General features: G+C 42.4%; 1 protein-coding gene across 1 annotated transcript in view; it reads left to right on the top strand.

The window, feature by feature from the left end:
* CPS1 (carbamoyl-phosphate synthase 1) overlaps window positions 1-23645 on the top strand; it is a 146687-nt gene that overhangs the window by 39841 nt on the left and 83201 nt on the right. The window contains exons 7-15 of the mRNA XM_019554534.1: window positions 4132-4221; window positions 7480-7608; window positions 8307-8413; window positions 9768-9909; window positions 12600-12677; window positions 14027-14125; window positions 14848-14943; window positions 21517-21706; window positions 22217-22374. Coding sequence (XP_019410079.1) covers window positions 4132-4221; window positions 7480-7608; window positions 8307-8413; window positions 9768-9909; window positions 12600-12677; window positions 14027-14125; window positions 14848-14943; window positions 21517-21706; window positions 22217-22374 — 1089 coding nt within the window. The remainder of the gene's footprint in view (window positions 1-4131; window positions 4222-7479; window positions 7609-8306; window positions 8414-9767; window positions 9910-12599; window positions 12678-14026; window positions 14126-14847; window positions 14944-21516; window positions 21707-22216; window positions 22375-23645) is intronic.

The raw sequence follows: 23645 nt of genomic DNA on the forward strand, positions 1-23645 counted from the left end.
TTTGGAACGGAGGTAATACCAGTGCGGTGTCATAGGTGCAAGTAGGCAGCCTCCCATACTGAACCTAAGATCAAAGACGTGGCGGGCGAGTCGAGGGTGCTGGATTGCCTAATTGACATGGCAGGGGGGTGCTAGCGAGTACACGGCCACTCGTAGGTTCCCACTCCGTGACAGAGAGTATTGATTTTTATTTAGCAGGAGGGCCAATTCCTCCTGTTTGTTTCCCAGGCTCCTGGCATTTGTGTACAGGCAAGTAAGCCTGCCATCAGAGGTTCTAGGCTTCCCAGCACCCCTAGAAGAATCCTGTCCCTGGGCTGAGGTAGGAGTGAGGTCTGTGGGGAATTCACTTGTGTCCCTTGTGCTGCATGACTTACTAATTCTGCGGTTGTCGCTTGGTGGCCTTCACTGGTGGTTGTCCGCTCATCCCCTGGTGAGGTTATTTTAAAGCCTTATCAAGTAGGTGAGCCATTCTGGGTGAGAAGAGCTTCTTCCCCACTGGAATGACATGGGGGCTGTCCCTTCCCAACAGACCCATGCCTCCATCTCTGAAGCGCAGTGCTGTGGTCAAAGAAGCTGAAGCCTTCATGATAGCACCAGTGCTGCAGTCTTCTATTGACTTCATCAATTCATGCATCCCTCCTTTGCCCATGACCCATAACTGGAAGGATTGAGGAAAAAACTACCTGCACTCCCAACCCTTTGAGCCCCTCCTTCAGAGCCCTGTAGACACTATAGCCCACCTGGGGTTGCTCTGAGCTGGTGTCATTTGTGCCCACATGGATGAGGAGCATGTTGCAGTCTGTGTCATTCCTGGGTTTCTCAAGCTTAGTATTTATTCTTGTGTACTTCCAAGAGTTACTTCTTAACATGCTGATAATATTGCAGTTTGAACCTGGACCTCTTCAATTCTGAACAGACTGACCAGTGATCCAAGAGTGAATTTTCAGACCTCCCAGCATCATTCAGATTCAGATGGCAAAACTGCCTAAGGATTTTGGATGACCATCTCATATCAAAATGAATTAGGCATCTCTGCAAATCTAGCTTTAGGGTCTAATTCAGATTCTCTTGAGGTTATTGAATTATGGAATCAGTTTCATTAAGCTTTGGATCAGGCACTTGTTTAGTGTATAAGCTAATGAGTACTGTCCACTGAAGTCTTCATAAGCTAAAGCCCGAAGTACCAGCTGGAGCCGTTTTGAGCCATAAATCAGTAATAGGTAAGGTTGCTGTTGATAAGCTTTCCCATTACCAAGAGGGAATTACTATAAAGATGCAGAAAATAGCATCCATAAAGGAGATATAATAAGATTAACAGAGGTTCTGCGGTCTCATTATGTTTATAACTTCATTTTATAGGCTTAAAAAGAAGAATCACAAATAAAGCTGACAATTAACTAAACTGTTCAATGGTGGTAATTACTGGACATGATAATCTATCTGTTACCAAACAGCTCTTTTCATGTAAATCAGGTTGCGGTAAGACTAGCGTTTTTTTATCAATGATACATTAGAAGTGATAGATTTCCCACCCCACTTCCCCTCCCACCTTTTGGTGCTAATGCAGTAAGTTCTTGCTTTATTGATGATGTTTATACAGGACATTTGTGTCAGTAGAACTGTGTCTTTCAGGGAGTTGCTCAGAGATTTTTTTTTTTTGCTGGTAACTTGGGAGTGAGATTCAAGTTATGAGCAGACAGAATATGTTTAACCATTCAAGAATGTCAAGTCACTTTTGTCCACAAAAATCTAATCCAATGGACAGAGGAAAAGCATGAATGGTTAATGGGTGTGGTACCTGCAGGCCACAAAATCAACCTAGAGCAGTTTGCTTTTACTGGTGAACTGCATACAACAGCTTGTTCTAAATTACACATTTCACATTTGCATCTGAACTTCCCAAAGCTGCTCAGGTCAGAGCTTTTGCTTTAGGTTCATCCTTGGTTAAAAGAACTCTGAGTAGTTTCTCTAATTGTCAGTCCACTAAGGGACTTCCAAACAATTTTAGCATAAGACATGCTACTGTTTACCTTATAGTATGTTAAAACTTTGTTCTTTTTAATAATATATGGATGTTTTTCTTTAAGAAATTCTTTAAACTCATTCTAAACAAGAGGTAAGCTACAATAATATGAAGGGAGATGGCTTTTACAGTTTCCTAGTACACTCCGGTTCAGGTCCCTTTATAGAAGATGATGCTTTCGTCCTTGCTGGTGGCAGGTCACCTATGAAAAGTTTCCGTTTGTCACCCAGTGCCAGACAGCATGAACATAAAATTTAGCATTTTACCCACAAGTGTTCCTGCTGTGAACTATCTGTGTGCCAAGGAAGTTGATATAAAGCGGTTATTTAATAAAATAAAAATAGTTTGCTCAGTGGTGTATCAGACAGAGAAAAGCCATTTTGTTTGATGTGCATTCAGAAGCCTCAGCTGTCAGAGGCTCTGTGCAGCTCGGGATGACAAGGAAGTTAGCTTCTGCAAGGAAGAAGGATGCTGTGGACATTCCCTGATGAAAATCATCCCAGCTGGATGCTGACACAGTTACTCCATTTATAAAGAAAAAAAAATCCAGTATTTTTCAGTATAGCTGCTCCACAAACACACTTAGAGCATTACTACACATATCTGTTAGTAAATCTGTGGTTTTGAGGGGGGTCTATATAACATATAATGACTCAGTTTTATCTTACTCCATCTGTGTTGAAACCAGAGGATAAAGTGGCATGTGTAGTGAGATAGTAAGGCTGAAATGTAATGCCACTGACATTAGAGGATCAAAATGGTACAGGACAACCTGGATAATATCACTTCTCACTCTGTCCTGTTCATTAACACAAGCCTTTTGTCTTCAGTGGCTGGCTTCCACATATAACGACACAAAAAGCCCTCTTTTTCTTGCCACTCCAGACATTGGCACAAATGGCTTAATGTCAACAACTTAGTCATTCTGTGCTGGATAAATTACTGCTTAATGTCACAATGATGGAAGGATGTTTCAAGGTCAAAACAATTAGCAGACAGCTATTGGCGAAGTCATATGCCTTGCTGAAAAACATATCTAAAGATATGTGATTGCAGAAAGTTAAGATTTTTTTTTTTATAATTGTAGCATAGTTTTGTCAGGTACTAGCTCAGGGCCTGGGAATTTAAGTTAATGCCAGAGCCTGAGTGTGGCCTGGCTAAGGCTTTACTGATACACACACAGTTTATGTCATAGATAAATTACATTAGGGGCATGAGTTCTTATCATGTAGCATAGTTTTTAGTACAAATAGAACAAAAAAACGAATGAAAAGTTCAGAGAGTGAGTGAAGCCCAGGCATGGTGCCACTGGAGCAAAGGGGCAAGTGGGTGGGACTTAAGCATTCCTACTTTTTATTTTTGGGGGGCAATAAAGCCTCTCTTTCCTTCAGTGAATTAGTGCACAAGTTTTTAACATTGCACATTTTTATAGTTTTTTACTTCATTTCTTATGATAGACATTTTATAAGTACCATGGGTGGATATTGCATAAGTTCACATAATTACACAAAAGGAATAAGGGCATAAATTCTAGCCCCTTAGGGCTGTGACAGTGCCTGTTGTGAATCAGTAGGAACATGAGTGAGTGCTAACTGGTGTGTGACTCCAGTTATTGTCAACTCTGCTTAATATCACAGGCTTTTGTCAGCTCCCTACATATGTGACATTATCAGGGTTTGACTGTACTTAAAGTCTAATGGGATAGATCTTCAGTTGGTGTAAATTGGCCTCACTCTATAATGGCATAATAGAGTGAGGCCAGTTGACAATCTTGCCCAGTGTGTCCAGCACTGGCTTTTTCTACTGCTGTGTCTAAGTAAGCAGTATTTCTCAAGAATTCAGTTTTTACTTGCCACTAATGAGCCAAAACACAGAAATGCTGATCATTAACTGTAGAAACAATCAGTTTCTTAGGCTTCATTGCTATTCCTGGAACAGCATTATAATATTTTCCTTTTTAAAAAATGAATGAAATATCAGTCTCTGTAACACTTCCTAAGATTTCCTTGCAAATAGATTGTTTAGTGCCAGTCACTTCCCACTGGTTAACAATCTCTCTGCTAAGTGGGATTTGTAGTAATGTCTGTCTTTTTTAAACCTACCTTTAGGAAGTCAAAGTATATGGCCACGGAAATCCAATTAAAGTTGTAGCTGTGGACTGCGGGTTAAAACACAATGCTATCCGTCTGCTAGTAAAGGTAAGTTAGAGCTTTCTACTTCTCTCCTCTAGAGTCTTCTGAATCATTGCTATCAGGCAAGAATGACTAGCCATATCTGTTACAGGGAACTTGTCACTGATATTGGTTCAGTGTTCACTCTACCTGGATTGTTATTTTTTTTTTTTGCAATGTAAATGCTGTCTTTGAGAGAGGTCACTCTTTTTAGAAAATACCAAAGGGTCAGGTGTTCTTTGAACTCTGTAAGAAGGTCCATAGGATGGTAGGGAGAGGACCCGCAGGAAAGCAGGACAGCAGTATTTTCACTAAAGAATGTGCCACTATCTAATAGTAACCAAGCAAGAATTGGCACTGAATTACCAAAAAAGCAGGATATTTTACATTAATGCCTTTTTTTCTTGCAAGGTTTTGCTATAATTGACCTGCTGGCTTTGTAGCCTTAGCAGTTTTTTGTTTTACTTCCCCACAGAAGGAATTAAGATGGTATCCTTTCCTCCTTTAGGTTTCTTAGTCCCCAAGTCATTCTTCGGTCATGTAGATGGTTAGGTTACCATGCTTTGACATGGTGCAGGGTTTTTTTGTGTTGCACTCTAGATTTTTGTGTCTCTTGTGGAAGAGAGTCTGCTGTATGCAGCACAGCAGAACTATTGCTGGTTGCATTTCTACACTTACTTCGTAACAGTCTTATGACTTAGTATTTTAAAGTTGAGTAATATTGAACCATACTAATTTTGTACATGGTGCTGGAAGCAGCTGGAAAGTTAAGGAAGGAGCATTTCTAGCAGAAGAAGATTTTTAGCAGGATAACACTGGGGAAAGTCATCTCAACATAAACTGTTTACCAAACAGGATCATTTGACAGAGATATCTACAAATCTGCTTGTAACAAATCCTCATTGCATTTTCTCCTCATATGCAGAACTAATGTGTGGTCTAAATGGAGTTCACTGAACTAGAATTAGGAAAGGAGGATGATATAGAGAGTGGAGGGCTCCACACCCTCCTTGAGTGTTACTCTGATCTCTACTTTCTGCTCCCTCCCTGATCTGTTGCTCTATTTTCTGCTCTGTGCCCTGTCTGCTGCTATGTTGCCTGCTCCCTCCGTGGTCTGCTGTGGGCCACACACACAGGCTGCTGTGCTACTTGTGGTGCATATGTGTTCTGGAAGTACTTGAGTAGTTTCAATACCTTGAAGTCCAGAGTCATCAATGGCACTACTTACCAAGTTATAGTGAAACATGTGACTAATGAAGGGGTGGGCAAAATACAGCGCGTGGGCTGGATCCGGCCCACCAGACAATTTTCATCCAGTCCACGGGCAGGTGCCTACCAATTCACTGTATCTGGCCTGACTCCAGGCTGCCCCATATGTGCTTACATGGGGCTGAGCCCAGCCCACTCCTATGGGGGCAGTGTATGCTGTGCTCTCACCCTTGCCCTCAGGACACCCCTGACCCCAGCCTCACAGGTAGGGAAGTGGCAGTGGTGGGCAGGGGAGGGGCAGCAGTGGCAGTGGGTGGAAAGAAAGGAAGTGATGGTGGTCAGTGGTGACGGGGAGGTGGGGGAAGTGGCAGTGGGCAGGTGGGAAGCAGTAGCAAGCTGGCAGCAGGAGTACAGGTCCCATGCCAGTGTCACAGGGCCAAGGCTGGCAGGGGCCCAGGGTCAGGCAGCAGGAGCATGGAGCCTGGGCTGGTGGAATACAGGGTCTGCCTGGCTCCATCACACGGAGCTCTCCAGGACTCGTATGCAGTTTCTGGGTTTTCCCAAGCTATGTGCCTCTGGGGGGAGCCCTGTGTGATGGAGCCAGTGGCCCAGCCCTGCTCACTGCCACATGCAGGTTATGGGGGACAGTGGGGAACTCCACACTATGGAGCTGGGCTGGCTCTGCCCCTCTCCCTACTGCCCTGGCTGAACCCGATGCCCTACACTGCTGGCTACATTGTGTGTGGCTTCCTCTGGGAGCGTGGGGCTTGGGTGGGGAATCCAGGAACTGCATGCGAGCCTTGCACGATGGAAGGTGAGGGGGGCTCAGCCTGCTGTGTGTTGTGAGTGCCCTGAGGGCCTCCTGCCTGCTGCTGCCACTGGCAGCAGGAGCTGTGCACAATGGGGAGCATGTGTGAGGGGGGCCTATTTTGTAGGGGGGAGCCCACATGTACATCCTGCCAAATATATGCACCTCCCCCCACACACCCTCTCAGCTACAACCCCCATCACACCCTCCACCTCTACACTCCCCACAATCCCACCATGGCCACAGGCCCCCACAAACTCCACAATCACCCACACATCCCCAACCCCCCCCACACCCAATCCCCATACCCACCCTCCACACCTACCTAAATTCCCCACAAACCCCATACATCTAGACATACCCCTACACCCTGCCCCACACTGCATATATACCCACAGCTCCCCACAAACCCTATACCCACCCATCTCCACATTCCCAATGCCTACCCATACCCCCACAAACCTCACACAGCCACATACACCCTGCCCCACATCCACTCTCACTCACCCCCAACAAATCCCATACCCACCCATACCCCTATGCCCCCCCACAATATACAAGAATAAGACTTCATTTTGAGCTATTATGCAATCACCTCTATTTACACTATACAAACACACACACATTAGGACAAAATTATTTTTTGAAATAAAATTAATATATGTTATAGTAGATGTATGATTTTTAGTATATAATTTGATTTTTTTCTGGTTTCAAGATGGCAAACCTCCCTCCCAAATGGAGCACTACTGGGGGAAGTGGGGGAGCACTTCTAGTGGAAAAGATCAGGGGTTAGAGGCAGGACTCCTGGTCCCAAGATGGTGACCAGGGGGGCTGGGCACCTGTCAAGGGGTGGGACTACCCTTGCAGCTCTCAACAGTTCACTGAAACTCATTAAGTGGCCCTCCAGTTGAAGTAATTGACCATCCCTGGCCTAAGGTAGTGACTGAACAGTGAAGGAGAGCTTTAACCTGACTCCTTTAGAGTTAAAGTGATAGGAATCTGCGCTATCAGGGTAACGGGATTGATATTCATACTGTCAATGTGAAGCCTTTAGCCTGTATTGACCAGGTAACCACATGTTTAATACAATGTTAATTTATTAACTGTAAAAGAGAGTCTTCATGTTGACATGCTGGGCTGTTTTTGGTGCACCATGGAATATGCATGGTAGGCTTTTTGTTATCAGTTAGAATCGGCTCACTATGTAAGAAGGAAAGTTAATTAAAAACTTTTTTTTTTCTTTGCCTCTTTGGTTTCTCTTGCAGCGGGGAGCAGAGGTGCATGTGGTTCCATGGAATCATGACTTCACCAGGATGGAGTACGATGGGCTCTTTATTTCTGGTGGCCCTGGGGATCCAACACAAGCACAGGAACTGATCCAGAATGTCAAGAAGGTAAAGTGTGTGCCCTTAGGCACTTTTCTAACCAATGATATCCATGAATTCATCTCAAGGCTTTTGTATGCAATAATTTGCTTGTTTCTCAAGGAGACAAGTGGATCATAGATTAGAAATTTAAGCAGTTGTGTGTACTAACAAGTCATGTGAAATTTCACTCCTGTTACTTTTCCAGTTTGTCATCTGTCTCTGTCTGCTTAAACTGTTAGCTCCAATGACTGGAGACCTCACTTGTAGTAGGCCCTAGTATATGAATAGTCACTTTTATAAAAAGACAGTGCATCTGCAGTCATGTATCCTTCCCTAAAGGCTGGCCCATAGGGAACCATAGCTGATCTCTCTGTATGCCCTCTTTGGGTAGGCTTCTCCTCATCTTGCCCACTCCATTCCCACTGTATGCAATGACCTCCATACAGACAAAGGAGGGGTGTGATGATGGATTGGAGCACTTCTCCTAGCTAGGAATATATGTTGGGCCCTATATTCCCTGTTGTGAATTAGGAGCATATAGGAAACACTAGCCCAGCAATAAGCCGATTAAATTATTTTATGTGTAAGTTGCCAAAAACAAATTAATTCTCCATTGAAACACTGTGTTCAAAGCTAATGAGTATAAATATATTCTACCTCTGAATTGGAAGATTTGATGGTGCAAGAATCTCACTCTTGGGTTGATGAAAATCTTCTCCATCTAGGTCTTGGAGAGTGATTGCCAGGTGCCATTGTTTGGGGTCAGTATGGGGAACCTAATAACTGGAGTGGCAGCTGGAGCTACATCTTACAAGATGCCCATGGCCAACAGGTAAGACAACATACTGCAAAGAATTGTGCTACATCAACATTTTGCCTTTCCCACCTCATCACTAATACAACCTATAATGTCTGTGGTGCCAGATGGGCTGTCTTCCCACCCTTCTTTCCATGAGATGAGTTGTGAAGCAAGCTGAGAAATCAAGGACCACAGTGCAGCTCTTTTTTCCAGAGTGAAGAGTAGATGGTGGCCTGTAGTGTTCAGCTGTGAATGGTTCTATATTCTGCTCAGAGATTCACGTGTTCATTGGATCCCCTTTTAACTTAAGAGGGCCAGGCCCAAAGGATATTCCTATTTGAATCCTTTCTTTTAAATAATGAACTAAAAGAAACTTTGACTTAATGTACAGGCACCCAAATATGGCAGCCTTACACTGTACATTTTGTGTCCAAGAAATTTAAGATGGAGTTGATATAAATATCTTCAAAGATATTGTTGCCTCATCCTCCATGGCTATTTATGTTGGCTGGAGCCATGCATTATTTTATTTGGGAATACCTGTGTTTGGTGTCTTGGTCAGATTACAAAACTGACACATTTTGTGTATCCTACTATAGACATTCCACTGATTACTGTTTCCTATACAAAATACACTTTCTCCATCTTACTTCTTAACATGCCTTCTGAAGTGTGCAGAAACATGACTCTGTTGGAGCCTGTGTACTAGTGATGTGGACATATGTACATGGCACAGTTCAGTGTCACACAGAGATAACTGAGATCATTCTGAATGAGTTGACGTACATATTGGAGGCAGCCTATCTGTGGTGGTGTGATATAACCCACTTGGGCTGGTATACCTTGCTTCTCAGCTTGGCTGGAATGCCATGCTAAGAGGACTGTATTGCTTCTAGTACCCAAACTAATATGGGTTTCTCTGAACAGCGCTGTGTTGTGCCATGAGGTCATACCCTTTATTTCTTTTTTACAGCAATTCATCTTGTTCCTTTAAAATTATCCTGCCAAATAAATTGTTCCTTTTGAGGCCACTTGGAAACCATTTGTTCTAAATGGTCCAATTGAGCTAAAGGATATCTCTGTTTTAACTTTATTGTCTTATCATAGTGATTGTGATACTGGCTATAGCAATTGAACAGCTGCTGCTGGGTAGCTATAAACTCTGAACTGTCAGACCTGCTTGTGCTAGGTGCTGGCTGGAAGAAGGATTTGTGGCTTTCTGTTAGCTTTGCTAATTGTGCACTTGTATAATGGGAATTTTCAGCACTCTGCTTTTGCTAAGTACCATACAATACTAACTCCAGTGTTTTTCTTCTGCTCTTCAAGTGCACTGTTCCTTTTATCCCTTACCTTTCTGTCCCTTTCCTCTTTTCCTATCTGTCATCAGAGGGCAGAATCAACCCGTGTTGAGTGCAGTGAATGGACAGGCTTTCATTACTGCTCAGAATCACGGTTATGCGATTGACAGCAGCACCCTCCCTCCTGGTTGGAAACCCCTTTTTGTGAATGCCAATGATCAAACAAATGAGGTAGGTGCAAACTTTCCAGATATCTACTCAAGCAAGGGTTTAGATAGTGTCCCCTATCCGTTGTTCATTTCACTCGGATATCTTGCTCAAGCCTGCTCTATCTGGAGGGGCAATTTTATTGGTTATACATCATGAGCGGGTGCTCCATAAGAACCCTTTTCCTGTCAGTTTGATTATCTGATTATATTTTGTGTTCAGTGGTACTGCTCTCTCAGCTGGCAAGGCAGTAAATCAATGCAGTGACCCTTGTATTATCACACAGTCGGTTAACCAAGTTGTAGAATCAGTGCAGAGACCCTTGCAAAGCTTTTTGGGGTGCTGCCCCATAAAGATTAGGTTGATTTAATACCTTTAATGGATATCAGCCTATATCTCCAGTCCAGTGCCCTATTGTGCCAGACACTGCATAAGTGGCCTGAAAGTGTTTGTAATCTAACTAGACAAGGAGTAGGAGTGAAGATGGCAAAATAGAGAGAACAGAAGTGACTTGCTTAAATTACCCAGTAAGTCAGCGGATGAGCAGGGACAGAACCCGCACTTCCTGACCCCCATTCAGTGCCCTACCTGCTAGATTAAGCTGCCTCTTGTAAGTCTTCATTGACCTGTGGATTCAAAAATACTGCTGAAAAATAGGTATTTAAAAAAATAATTCCTCTTGGGAGAAATCTCCCTGTCCTCTTGTATTAGTCCCACCTCACATCAAACCTGACAGGTTGAATGCTGTGCTGTGCTAATATAAACTCAATAGACTTTTGAGAAGCCAAACTAAGGATAAGCATTTCCAGCAGATGAATTTAATATATGTATGTATGTTTGCCAGCTGGTGCTGTCCTTCCTTGAATAAATTTCTGACTAGAGGTAGAATAATAATGCAACCCCCTTCCTAACCTCTTCAAAAAAACCCCCAGAGACAAACTCTTCAAAGCCTGTTATTGTTTGTTTCACCTTTACAATGGGCTTGCTCTCCCCCTTTTTTGTTTTCATGGAGATTGAAGCAGAGAAACTTTTCTGGGGAAGTATTTGGAGGCAAACTTCAGAGTTATGTGGAAAACTGGAGTAAAGCCCCAGGATAGTCCTTCTGTGGGGACTAAACTAGAGACCTCTAGATCTACATGTATTGCTTAGTTGATAGGATCTCCATTTAGTTGTAGACCCAAACCTCTGCAAGTGTTCTGGCCTTTAGAGCCTATCGAGGAGCTTCGCTGTTTTGGTACAGATGGCACAAGCATTCACAGAAATAGAATTTGACAACCACACATCAGCACTGTACCTAGACTTCTGGCGGCCCCAGGTGAACTTTTAGTATCTCCCCCAACCTTTGCCAGAGATAATGATAATAATAATCAGACAATGGAAAAAAAACATCCATTTTTGGGTCCCCTTTTTATCTGGGCCCCAGGCAGTTGCTCTGTTCACCCATGCCTGTGTCCGGGTGTGCCACACACGTAAGTTCCTTTGCACTAATCTCATCAGGGAAGAGAGTCTGTACCAGAGCTTAGCAAAGCAATGCAGATGCCAAATATTAATTCAGAACTAAACATTTGAAAAGATACATATATTGAAATAGCTGGTAAACTCAGAGAAACTCTTATCTCCTCATGGTTATTTCATGACATGTAATTCAGTTCTTCATTCCACGCTAATTATAGGAAAGCATCATAACCAGCACCTATCACTCCCCCCGTCTCAGCCAAGAGCCCAATACTCTGAGCCATTTTTGGCCCCTGACCTGAACAACACCCCTGCTCTGTAAATGCAGCTGGAATCTAATCTTGCTGTTCCACCTAAGTGATTAGATATGGAGCCTGCACTTGTTGAACTCTTTCCCCCTCTCTCCACCCCTTCTGGTTCCTTCTGGGAAGCTCTGGCTTCTCATCTTCCACCTAGTAGAGTTGCCCACTAGTCATGCAGAAATGGCTGTCATGGGAGCCATTCCAATCCTGTCTCCTAGAATTCAGTTCCTGATTGTCATGCCATACAAGAGAAGTCTTAGGCCTCCAACTCCAGCTTGTCTGAAACTGCAAACAGCGGCTTCAAGTCAAGCTTGGGCAATTCTGCAGCTTTCCTGGGACCAGCACAGTGGTCTACTTGTCCCATCTTAGCAATGGCCTGGGAAAGAAGCAACCTGACCTCAATCACATTCCACAGCATCCACAATTGTTGCATTGTCTTGTGCTAAAGAGACTAGGTGACATCCATTTTTATTCAACTCAAACAAGAAAAGAAAGTAGAGTTAGAGCAGAGATAAATTTGGTCCATTGTTTCCAGCAGGACTGAGGCCAGACTGGGGCAGTAAATGCAGATTTTCTACTCCAGCCTCCTTCAGGGTGACCTTTTATTACTGTATATTTTCCCCCCCACCTGCTCTATTATTCTGTGTGGAAGGAGCCTCACATATCTTTTCTCTTAAGTGCCTACAATTCGATAACACTTTAAAGCATTCGCTTCTCAGCTGCACACAACCCAATGGGCTACACTGACGCTGTAGCGTGAGTAAAGATTGAGCAGGTCAGTGGCTTACTGGATAAAACATTGTTTGAAGACCTGGAATGAAATGAGTTTCAACTCAGCATCCCCTAAAAGCATACTGGTTCTTGACCTTTAATACCTTCAGGGTGGTAAGCAGTAGCTCTCTGTTATTTCACTCATTACCAGGAAGGTGTCTAAGGCAACCATTTCTATCCCTGCAGGGAATTATGCACGAGACCAAACCAATTTTCACAGCACAGTTCTACCCAGAGGCCAGCGCGGGGCCAACGGACACGGAGGTACTGTACAGGGATTGATTCTAGTTTGATTTTGGAGTTGCTGAAGGAGTGTGCATTGAGTATAGATCAGGTAAAGTGAAAATCTTTATGCACTGATGCTCTTAAATCCTGTTTTCATAGAAGTGAGGCCCTTAGTAAAGGTCCCAATCCTGTATAGTCTTACTCATGTTTAACACAATCCAAAGCTCATTGAAATCAACTCCCATCAACTCTATTCACACGAGTAGTAGAAAATATTTGGACAATGTACATGCTTTTGGTCCTTGTGGGACCTTTTGTGTGTGTGAGTGGATAATTTCTGTGCAGAATATTGTTTGCGGACTTAAATCTTAGCAGGACTGGGCTGAAATTTCTTGAACCTGTGATGGCTGCAAAAAGAAACTTTCTGTCTCAAAAAAATATCTAGATGCTATTTCTAATAAACCTATTAACATTTTAATACATTTGAGTTCCACTTCTAAACATTGTAATTGTGGAGTTATGTAAGTGGATTCATACTCATTCACCTTTATTCTCCTAGCTGAAATGAAATGTTAATCCCTCTTCTGTGATCTCACACAAATTCTTTAGCAACTGGTTGCATAGTCACAGAATACGACTAAGCAGCTGGGGACGTTGCAAGGAAAAACAACGTCTGAGCATAAATATATTATGTGGTACCTGTAGGGAAAGGAAGCAGAAAGAGTGTTTAGAAATGATATAATTTAATGTTACATTTATGTGTCAAAGTGAATCTCTCAGTAGCAAGGAAGTTCTTACCACTTCAGAGGGGAATCTCAGAGAACTTAAAAGCCACCCTTAGACTTCTCTTTCCAAGCTGCCATGCAGTTTCATTGTTTTGAACACATTTTATAGCGTACTGTATATCCTTAGAGATCTGCAGTCTGACTGAAGGACAAACATGTGCCCAATCAATTTTCAGGTTAATAACAAACAACTGTTTATAAATATATATAACAGGGCCCTTTCTCAGTTGGTGTAAATCTTCATAGCTCCATTGGTCTGGTTAAGTGTACAGTACTTAGATTTTGAACTCATATATCCTTTATGTATTAGCACATATATTCAACTGTGTATGTATTTGTTAAGTGCTTTTTCTTTGTGTTCTCTTTCTTGAGGCTTTCTTACTTTTTTGACTTAGGTTCATCTGCTAGGTCAAAAAGTATGATGAAAATTAGAAATATAGGGCCAATTTTTTTGCTAATATAAATCAAAGATGCTGATATCAGTGAAGCTAAGCTGATTTACACCACCTAACTCTCTGGCCTGTAGCAAGTTTGTTTTTCCTTAACTTCCATAATTTGTTTAGTTCCATTTTGGGTGCTTAAATATGTGTTTATCTTTCCCAGTTGCTATTCGATTCATTTATTTCACTGATTAAGAAGGGAAAAGGTACTACCATTGCCTCAGCGCTGCCCAAGGCCAGAGCTACTGCTTCTAGAGTTGAGGTCAGTATATTAATGACCTTTATTTTTATCTGTCGGTCACTGAGTAGCTGTGACTTGAATTAACTCAAATGTAGAAAATGCTTTGCATGAACATGTAGCTGGGAAACTGGAGTATGGGACTCCCTCACAGAAGCTCCATTATAGATTTCTTTTTGTCTTTTATTAAGTCTTTCTATTCCTATGTGCAGGTTTTGTGTATATGTCTTTGTATGTTCTTAAAACAGAATCCATGTTTATCACGAAGATCTCTGTCCCAAGGCACATCCTGTAGTCGAGTCTAGCATCAAACTGAAGCTGTGTTGCCAGCACATAAGTTATTTGTTTCATGAGCAGGATGTTATAATAAATGGTTCCTTTCAAATGCAGCAGGGCTTTGAATAAAAAATATAAAACAGAGCAGTGGGAAGCCAAAATGAAACACGGTAGTCTACACAGAAATAAAATAATCAATATATTTATTCTGTATTTTGTGCAAAACTTAATGTGTATGCATTTCTTTAGCCAAATGTACATGTGATGGGTTCAATAAAACTTTTCCTGTGAAGCTGGAAATAAAGCTGCAGTTTTTCTGAAGGTGGCTTTTCATTTTTCCTTAGACCTTCTGGTTTCTTTTTGTAATTCAACATTGTTCCATACTGTAAGGTTCTTTTTTCCAAGCTCTAACTCCTATGCTTTGTAGCATTTAAAAAAATCATATTAATTGTTGCATACTTTTTCCCCAGGTTTCCAAAGTTCTCATCCTAGGATCTGGGGGTCTATCAATTGGGCAGGCAGGGGAATTTGATTACTCTGGATCACAGGCTGTTAAAGCCATGAAGGTGAGATAACACACAAGAATGTTGTTCAACTTTTTTCCTTTGTTGCAACTTAGATGATCACTTATTTGCTTATTCTAAAACTGTGGATTTATGACTTTTTTTTTCTATTGGTGAATTGTTGGCCCATTGATCTGAGTTTGTTTGCAGCATGGATTCTTGGGTGGAATAATTATGCATAGTTGGAATTTGAATGTTATCCTTTGGATTGTCCTGGTCCTTGACTCCTTGCTCTTCATTGTGATGTGTGTTGCTTATATCTCTCTAATAGAATACCTGTAATTTTTAAAAAGGGGAATATAGTGAATGGCAAACAATGCACTTTGTAAATGAATGGTGTGACAAAGGGTAGTTTGCATCCAAGTTCGTGAAACTTGTCTGATTTTTCAGCTCTTTTGCAGATAAATTGTTATTCATTGAAATGCTAGTGGGAAATGAATGTGATGAAGTCATTAGTAATAAGGGAATAGAAAAGCCATGCTTTTTGGTGAAATTGTTTATGAATTGTTTGCACTCTCCTATTAGTGTTTCCAACTAAAATAGTGTTTATTGTAAATGAAATAAGATACATTTTAAAATCAGGGTATAATGTGCTTTGCAAAGTAGCTGAAGATGAACTAGAAGAAGCAGAATCCTATATGACAGGGTTACTGTCATATAGTATAAGGCCAGTGTAACCAGGTCTCCCTTCCTCTACCTCTGTCACTCACACACTCATCTGGAAAAAAATGGAGACTTCATGACACTGCCAGATATACAGCCGGTGCAGCTGTTGACTGCAGAGTATGTAGTTTGGAGAAGCCCTGAAACTGCTCTCAGTTGTCACGGCAATTCAAGCCCCCAAGTTAAAATAAAATCAGGAAAGAGGAAAGGTAACTTAAATATCTCCCCACGTTCCTTCCCAATAGATTTGATTCATCCTGCATCCTACACTCCTGCATCAGGGTGAGACTTACAGTAACTGAGAACTGAACCCCAAATGTTGTAAAGCATTGTTTTACATGTGCTTTATTAATCTGCATTGCCAAGCCTAGCATTTTGTGTAAAGTGTTCACATGTTCAGTTAATCAATACCAAATCAGGAGATGAGAGTCCTGGACCTGGGTAGTCTCTGTACAAATAGCATCTTGAATTTTAAAGGTGTGCACCATTTTTGTCTCCGTCTTCCAAACTTAGTTCTACAGGTTTCCCTCGCTTTATGTGGGTTCTGTACGTGTGAATTCACTCTTATGTGATGACCCTTTCTTTACCAAAAAATCATTATATGTGAGGTAAATTCACTCTTATGCGATCGGTGTGGTGGAAGCCAGCAGTCAGCTGCTATGTGCGGTGCATTGTGGGAGTGACACACACCAAAATATAGTCTCCTGTGCTCCTCCTGCGTTGGCTGCGACATGTGTTTCTGGCCATCCCCATAATGATAGTGCCCTGAGCTTGTGTGTACTGTCTGCTGTTGTTGAATACCAAAAGTATCTTGTAAAAGTGGTAGAAATGGGTCTGGGGATCAGTACAGTTGAGGTCTTGGAACCTATCCCTATTTGTTGCATTGTAAAGTGGGTTCTCTTTATGCGAAATTGAGTTATGCACCATTTTTCGAGGAATGCATGTACAGCATAAAGCAAGAGAAACCTGTACTGTGTAGTTTTTGTCCTAAATTTTGCTAGCTTGACCTTCTAGAATACCCCTTTTTTCTTCTTGCCACCAGCCAGCTGTTGTGATCTTGGCATTAATCAGCCATTCCAGAGGCAGCATTTGCTCTCCCTGACCTTGCCTCCGGCACTGGTGATTTACAATAGCATGCCAAAGATGAGGCAGCTGGTCATCACCCACCAAGGGAAAACTACATCGTGTGGGTGGCAGAAAATGGGGGAAGGTAACACAAGGAGAAAGTGAGAGGCTAAAGGTCTTTCTTTGCCAAACTTTCACTTCACCATTTAAAACAACATAATTTAGACACTGATTTGCCCACCCTTTCTGTTTATTAAGCCTGAGCTCAACAAGACAAATAATTCTGTGTTTTAATCCATCCCTTAGGTATGTGCATAACTAAGTCGTATTGAGTGAATTTGTAGCCATGATAAAGACCTGAAGAATGCATTGCATTCAAAAGCGTATATAAGCCTGTCCTAACCATGTAGGTGGTCCAAACAAAAATATCACCTGCAAAAATCCTTCTCTCTCACAGGTTAGTTTAAACTTAAACTCCTGTTGAATTAGGGCCTCATTTGTGAAGTTTTGGAACAATTAAGTATTGCTTGCATGAATGTTCAGGGAAAGCAAATACGCCATGAGGTGTAGTACCTGTAAATACTGGCAGTGCAAATAGGCTTGCAGCCATTTAAAAACCTTGTTTTACTGTTTGTTGTATTCACTAACCTATTCTAAATAAATATGACAGTTATGCAAACAGAACAAAGAAGCAATATTATTATTAATTTATTATTTGTATTACAGCAATGCCTAAGATCTCTATTCAGTGTTCAGGGCTAAATGCTATAAAATACTATACTAAATACTATAAAAACACTTATTAAGAGGCAGTCCTTGCAATGAAGAGTTTATGGTTTTGGTTACAACAGAAAATTACTGGCATTTGAAAAAAATCAACAGGAAGCTGGGTGCAATAATAATAAAATAAGCATAGTCCAGTGAAAATTAATCATGCTCATTAATTATCTGTCTAGTTATTACAAGCTGGCCTTGTTGACATGCTGGCACAGAAGAAAGGACAAGGAAGCATCTGACATATACAGCTATTACAACTGGTAGGAAATTTATAGATCTACCCTGCTCAATGGAAATCTCAACAAAAATAGGGAAAAATGCTTCTGGACAAATCATCAAAGGAATATGTTATGATCATAAAACCTAAACCTTACCATATGAAAAGTATTGGCTTTCCATTGCTTCCCCAAATCCCAAACATTTTCCTTCAGCTTTTAAATCTTTTACTTTTTTTTCCCCAAGGAAAAAAGCTTTTAAATTGAAACACCAAATTTCCACTGGAAAAAGGAGTGTCAGCAGAAACTTTTGGCATGGTCTAATTGATGTCTTTTAAGTTATCTGGGTAAGACAAAAGAAACAGGGTGTGTGACTTAGTTGATCAATAATATATGAGCAGCTCCCCAGGCAAGCAAGCCATAAATTCATTCCACAAACAATCTGTCGAGTAGTTGTGATGATTATACAAATATGTACATATTCCAGCATGCTCACAGATTGATTATGAAAAGGAGAAAAAAAGGACCAAATTTTTTATTTCAAACCATGATTTGGTGAGCTCACTGTCTCAGTATATAGCTGAAGCCATGGGCGACTGGTGCAGTCCCACCAACCATGGAGGGGGGGGTCCCCTGCAGCTAATCCTGCTGAATGGGGGCAGGGGGAAGCAGCTGCAGCAATTGGCTGGCACTTGCAGGGGGGGGTCCCACCTGTCCCCCTGCTCATCACTTAAGCGGTGAGCACTGCTGATCAGGGGGTGCATGTGATCTCAGGGGGGCACCCCCTATGTGTCACCCCTGGCTGAAGCAATCATGTCAGTATTCTGGAGAAACGGCACAGAAATGGGTCAGTTCTCTCTTTTGGATAAGCTTTGGGATAATAAACTGATTCTGTGATTCTGTTTGGAAAAAAACTTTCTAGTGATTCCAGTAGGTCATTATTGCAAATCGTTTATAAGTTGAAGATGGCAATGGCATAGCACAGATGCATGTGTTGAGGGTAGCAGGGATGCAGATAACTGAATAGGCCTTTGTATGATAAGTACTAGAGCTGTGCAAAACAGCATCATTTCGTTTTGACTTCTGTTTTGCCATTTTGAAGGGACAGTGTGCCTTTTTGCTGTTTTGAAGCACTGTTCCATTTCATTTAGTTGAAACTGTTTCGCTGTTTTGACACTGTCTAGATGCATTTCAACATTTTGCCCATAGAGTATAATGGGGAATCATGAAAATGCCTATAATTTTGTCATTTCTTGTCCGATTTGGATGAAAATTGGCGGAATGGTAGCCCCTTCTAAGGTCACGGGTCCTGTCAAGTTTCAAGGAGATAGGTGCAGGGTTTTTGTGAAACTGCATCTCAGACTTTTCAAAGCAAAACTAATATCACTTGTTGGCAGTGGCAACGTCCTGTAAACCTGCATGCAGATTTGGGGGCCCACTTCCCCCGGCAGGAGTCTGGCACAGCCCCACAGCCCTCCTGGGGGTGCGGGCCCCTGGATTTGCGTGTAGGATGACGGTAGGGTGCCACTGCCAGTTGAGGCCAAAGCCAGCACCAGCACTGGGTTCTTCCTAGTGCTCAGTGCAGGCTACGCTGGGCAGACTTGGGTGCTGGCACTGGCTCCAGCCAGCAGCAGCAGCATGCTGTTATCTGCATGCTCTGCAGCTGGTGTGTGGAGCTTTAAAAAAAAAAAGAAATGCCTTGCACTCGCTGCCTCTGGCAGTGGCAATGTGGGCTTCTGGGCACTCGTGGCAGAGTCCTCCTGTGCAGCAGGGGGCAATGGAAATTGCCCCCCTCCGCAACACCTGGTACCTGCGTGGCAGCTGCACCATCATGCAGATGCAGCATGGCTTGGCAGGGTGCCGCATACCGTCTGGGAGCTGGGGTGCATTCACCTGTCAGCCAGAGCTCCCGGTTCAATTCCTCAGCTCTCTGATCATTCCTCCAGCTGTTCCCAGGGGACGTGGTCCCTAGATCTGTATGCAGGGTTTCAGCAGGCTGCTGCTGCTGGCTGGGGAAATAGCCCAGAGCCGCTGCCATCCTCAGCTGGTAGTAGCAGCCTGATGTCATTCTGTATCATTTAGGGCTTGTGCCCTCTGGGAAGAACTGGGGGAAGTGATCAGACAGTTGGGGAAAGTTCAGGGACCTGAACATTCCACCAGCTCCTGACTCAATTCTGCAGTCCCCAGTTTGCTTTCCCAGTCCTCAGTTCAATTTCCCAGTTCTCTGATCATTTCCCTAGCTCTTCCTGTGGGGCATGGGCCTTGGATCTGTGCGGCAGGTTTTAGCAGGCTGCAAGCTGGGGCCAGTGGAAGCGCTGCAGTCTTTCCAGCGCTCAGCACAGGGTGCACCAAGTGGTTGCAGCTGCAGCAGCAGCCTGCTGAAACCCTGTGTGCAGATCGGGGGCCTGTGTCCCCCAGGAAGAGCTGTGGGAATGATCAGAGAGCTGGAGGAAGTGATCGGAGAGCTGGGGAATCAAACTGGGAGGTAGATGTCAATATCAAAGCAATCCTTCCCCCATCTTTCCCCTCCTTCTCCTTAGTTTCAGTTTAGCTGAAAGCAAGCCCAGCTTTGAAACTCGAAACTTTTTGAATTTTTCAAAACATTTTGAGTGTTGTCATTTCATTTCAAAGCTGTTTTGAAGCCTTTCATTTCATTTCAATTTCACCAGGGGTGATGTGTAGGAGGTGCACGTGCACCCCTTCACATGGTGGTGCAACCCCTGCAAAAAGGCACTGCCAACACTGCTGGTGGCACCTACGGGCAGTTGCTGCATGTCTCCCTTGCATGTTGCTGCAAGCATTTTCTTAGCAATATAGTAGTGTTGTAAAATTTAGATATATATAGCTCATTATGTATCATTAGGAGGTAAGGCAGATTTTACTTATGAATCCTTATGCTAAGTCATCCATTTGCTTATGCTAAGTAACCATCTTAACTGTGTCAACCATTTTCAAGTGAGTCTGTATAAGCTTGAGTGCTGTAAATGAGGTGAAACCTTGGAAATGAGAAGATGATACAACCTGGAACTGAAAACCAGACTGAAATGTGAAAGACAACATGTAACTGGTAACAGAATCTGAGATAATCTTATGCAAAAAGGTGAATGGTGATTGGTGAAGAGGCCTCCAGAAGCTTCCAGGTTTTAGTAAAAGTCCGCCCAGTGACTGAAGAAGTGAAGTCAACATCTTAGACATGCCCTCTTAAAAAAAAGACATGTAAATTAATAAAATGCATAGGCAATTTCATGCTAATGGAGTAAACAGTAAACAGAGGCAGAACTTGAGATAGGAGGAGATATGGATGGAACAAAGGAGGGACCAAGGTGGAGTAAATGCTAATAAGTATGAACCGAGGTGTATAAATGTGGAAAGAACTGATGTTCGATGCTGTTCCCTGGTTTGTTGGGTTTTTGGGAGCTTGCCTGAACCTGTCTCCATTCTGAATAAAGCTGTTGTCGAGCAATGTGTGCTGCTGTTTGCTTCCTGAGCAACTGGATCTCTGAGCAATTGGATCATCTCCCTAGTCATTGGGTGCCGCATGGGTCTAACACAGTCCATACTCTTAGAATGTCCTGGCAAGACTTTTTTTGGGAAACTTCATTTCTTCCTTCTGTGCTCTGGTTTACCACATAAGAGCTCCTTGGGCATGTATGTTGGTTATCTAAGACAGATATCTAGTCCACTGCAGCCAGGTCCTCAAAGAACTGAAATTTATTCTAGTTTCTGTGACCTGGTGTGGCATAAAAGGCATCATTTTCAGTTAATTGTGCTGTTCTTTATCAGTTGTTGGTTTATTGTTTCTTCTGGCTCATCTCTCTGAGTTAAGTATATTTAGATGGCAATTTTCATTTTCCAGGAAGAAAATGTGAAAACTGTTCTCATGAACCCCAATATTGCCTCAGTCCAAACCAATGAAGTGGGCTTAAAGCAGGCCGACACAGTCTACTTCCTCCCCATCACACCACAATTTGTCACAGAGGTCATCAAAGCAGAGAGGCCAGACGGGTTAATTTTGGGCATGGGCGGCCAGACAGCTCTTAACTGTGGTATGTATCATGGAATTGTTTTGGCTTTGTAGCTGAATTTTACACTTATTATAGTTGGTTCTACTTGTACAAAAATGAACGTCTCAGCTACAATTCCTAATTCACTTTCAGACATATATATAAGATAGATAGTGGCCGTATCTATCAAAATGAGAAGCAACTAAAATGTACCTATTGAATATAATAATGGGCACAGCCAGAAGTGGAAATGAGATGGGGAAAGTGTGTAAAATGTTCCCCATTCAGAATGATGGGGTGGTTTTGCATTCTGTTAGCATAGGTATAAATGTTTACAGGAGATTCAGGAAAATATTCTTTTTCCCTTAAATATAAGGTATGCTTTTCTGAATGTGGGAGACTAAAAGCTGAGTTTGTTGTGGTTCTTAGCTTTAACATGGACTGCTAGCAGTAAGGTTCTCTGATGAGGAGGTCATGTATGTGAGTTGCCAGAGGTCCAGATCTCCATACACTTCTTCTTTGCACAATTTTCTAACCATATTCTCTTTTCAGGAGTGGAGTTGTTCAAACGAGGTGTTCTGCAGGAGTATGGAGTGAAGGTCCTGGGCACCTCGGTTGAATCCATCATGGCCACAGAGGACAGGCACCTATTTACTAACAAACTGATGGAAATAAATGAAAAGATTGCTCCCAGCTTTGCAGTGAAATCGGTAAATCAGATGATCCCAGTGCCAGCAGAATTAACTTTATTGTTCTTTGAAACCGATTTTCCTGTTCTGTTTAGTTTAGGGAAAGTTTAATCTGACCTAGCATGGTGTGGGTTAAACATATTCTTGTGGAAACATAGCAACTGATGGCGGTTCATAATGATTTGAAGTAGTTAAAACTGCATGTGCAATGAATGAAAGCCCAATCTGGTTGTGAAAGATAGTCATGTTACCTGAACCTCCAGTAAAATAAGTGGAATAGCAGAGCAATGTGAAGAAATTATTTAACATTACAGTGGATATTCTTTTTACAAGCTGCAACACAGGGCCAACATTTAGGTTGGTTAGGCCTCCTTTACACATTACATCTATTCAATTACTTGGCTAATTGCACACTTACTGTAATTTAGACTGGCTACATGTGCAAATTAAGTATGGTGCCTTAAAAAGGTCCAACCAGCTATGAAGTTATTGCTGGAAAATGGGTTATAACTTCATAGCTGATTTATATCCACCATTAATTTGCATGTATAGTCTGTGCCCCCGCAGCTGGGAAACTGCAGCTGCTGTGATCTTCCAGCCTCAGGGGAATCCCATGCTGCTGATGATGCTCAGCCCTGGCTGTGACCCAGGCGTAATCATGGCTGAGATACTTGCAGCTGATGGAACAAATGTTGCATGGCAGGAAATGCAATTGTGTGGATTGTGCATTAGATCCCATTGCACCTCTATGTGCATGCAGAGGGGCCTTCTCTGTTACAGGGACCCTGTTGAAGAAAAATGGGAAAGTGAAAAATGGTGTTTGGTTCAGAGAGAGAGAGAGAAAGATTAAATCTTTAAAAAAAAAAGGAACTTTGACATTAGTAAAAATGCCAGCTCAAATCTATAGTTGGGTAAGTCCAGTGAGTATACCAAGTAAAAATGTGGTCCTTTTTTAGTCAAGAGGGATGCCTATTTGTAATTAAGGGCAAATTTGGATTTTGGAGTCCATCCTCAAATTTGTCTCATGAATGATAATATAACGCCAGTCACTCTTTCCCCTTACCATAATTTGTGAACTGCCTTATAGATTTCATAGACATTAGGGCTGGAAGGGACCTTGGAAGATCATTGAGTCCAGCCCCCTGCCCAAGGGGCAGGAAGTCAGCTGGGGTCACAGGATCCCAGCAAGGTAAGCATCCAGTTTGCTCTTGAAGGTGTTCAATGTAGGTGCTTGAACCACCTCCGCTGGCAGACTGTTCCAGACCTTGGGGGCTCGGACAGTAAAGAAATTT

This window comes from Crocodylus porosus, unplaced genomic scaffold, assembly GCF_001723895.1.
Source record: "Crocodylus porosus isolate Cpor-Errol unplaced genomic scaffold, CroPor_comp1, whole genome shotgun sequence".
NCBI classification, from domain to species: Eukaryota; Metazoa; Chordata; order Crocodylia; family Crocodylidae; genus Crocodylus; species Crocodylus porosus.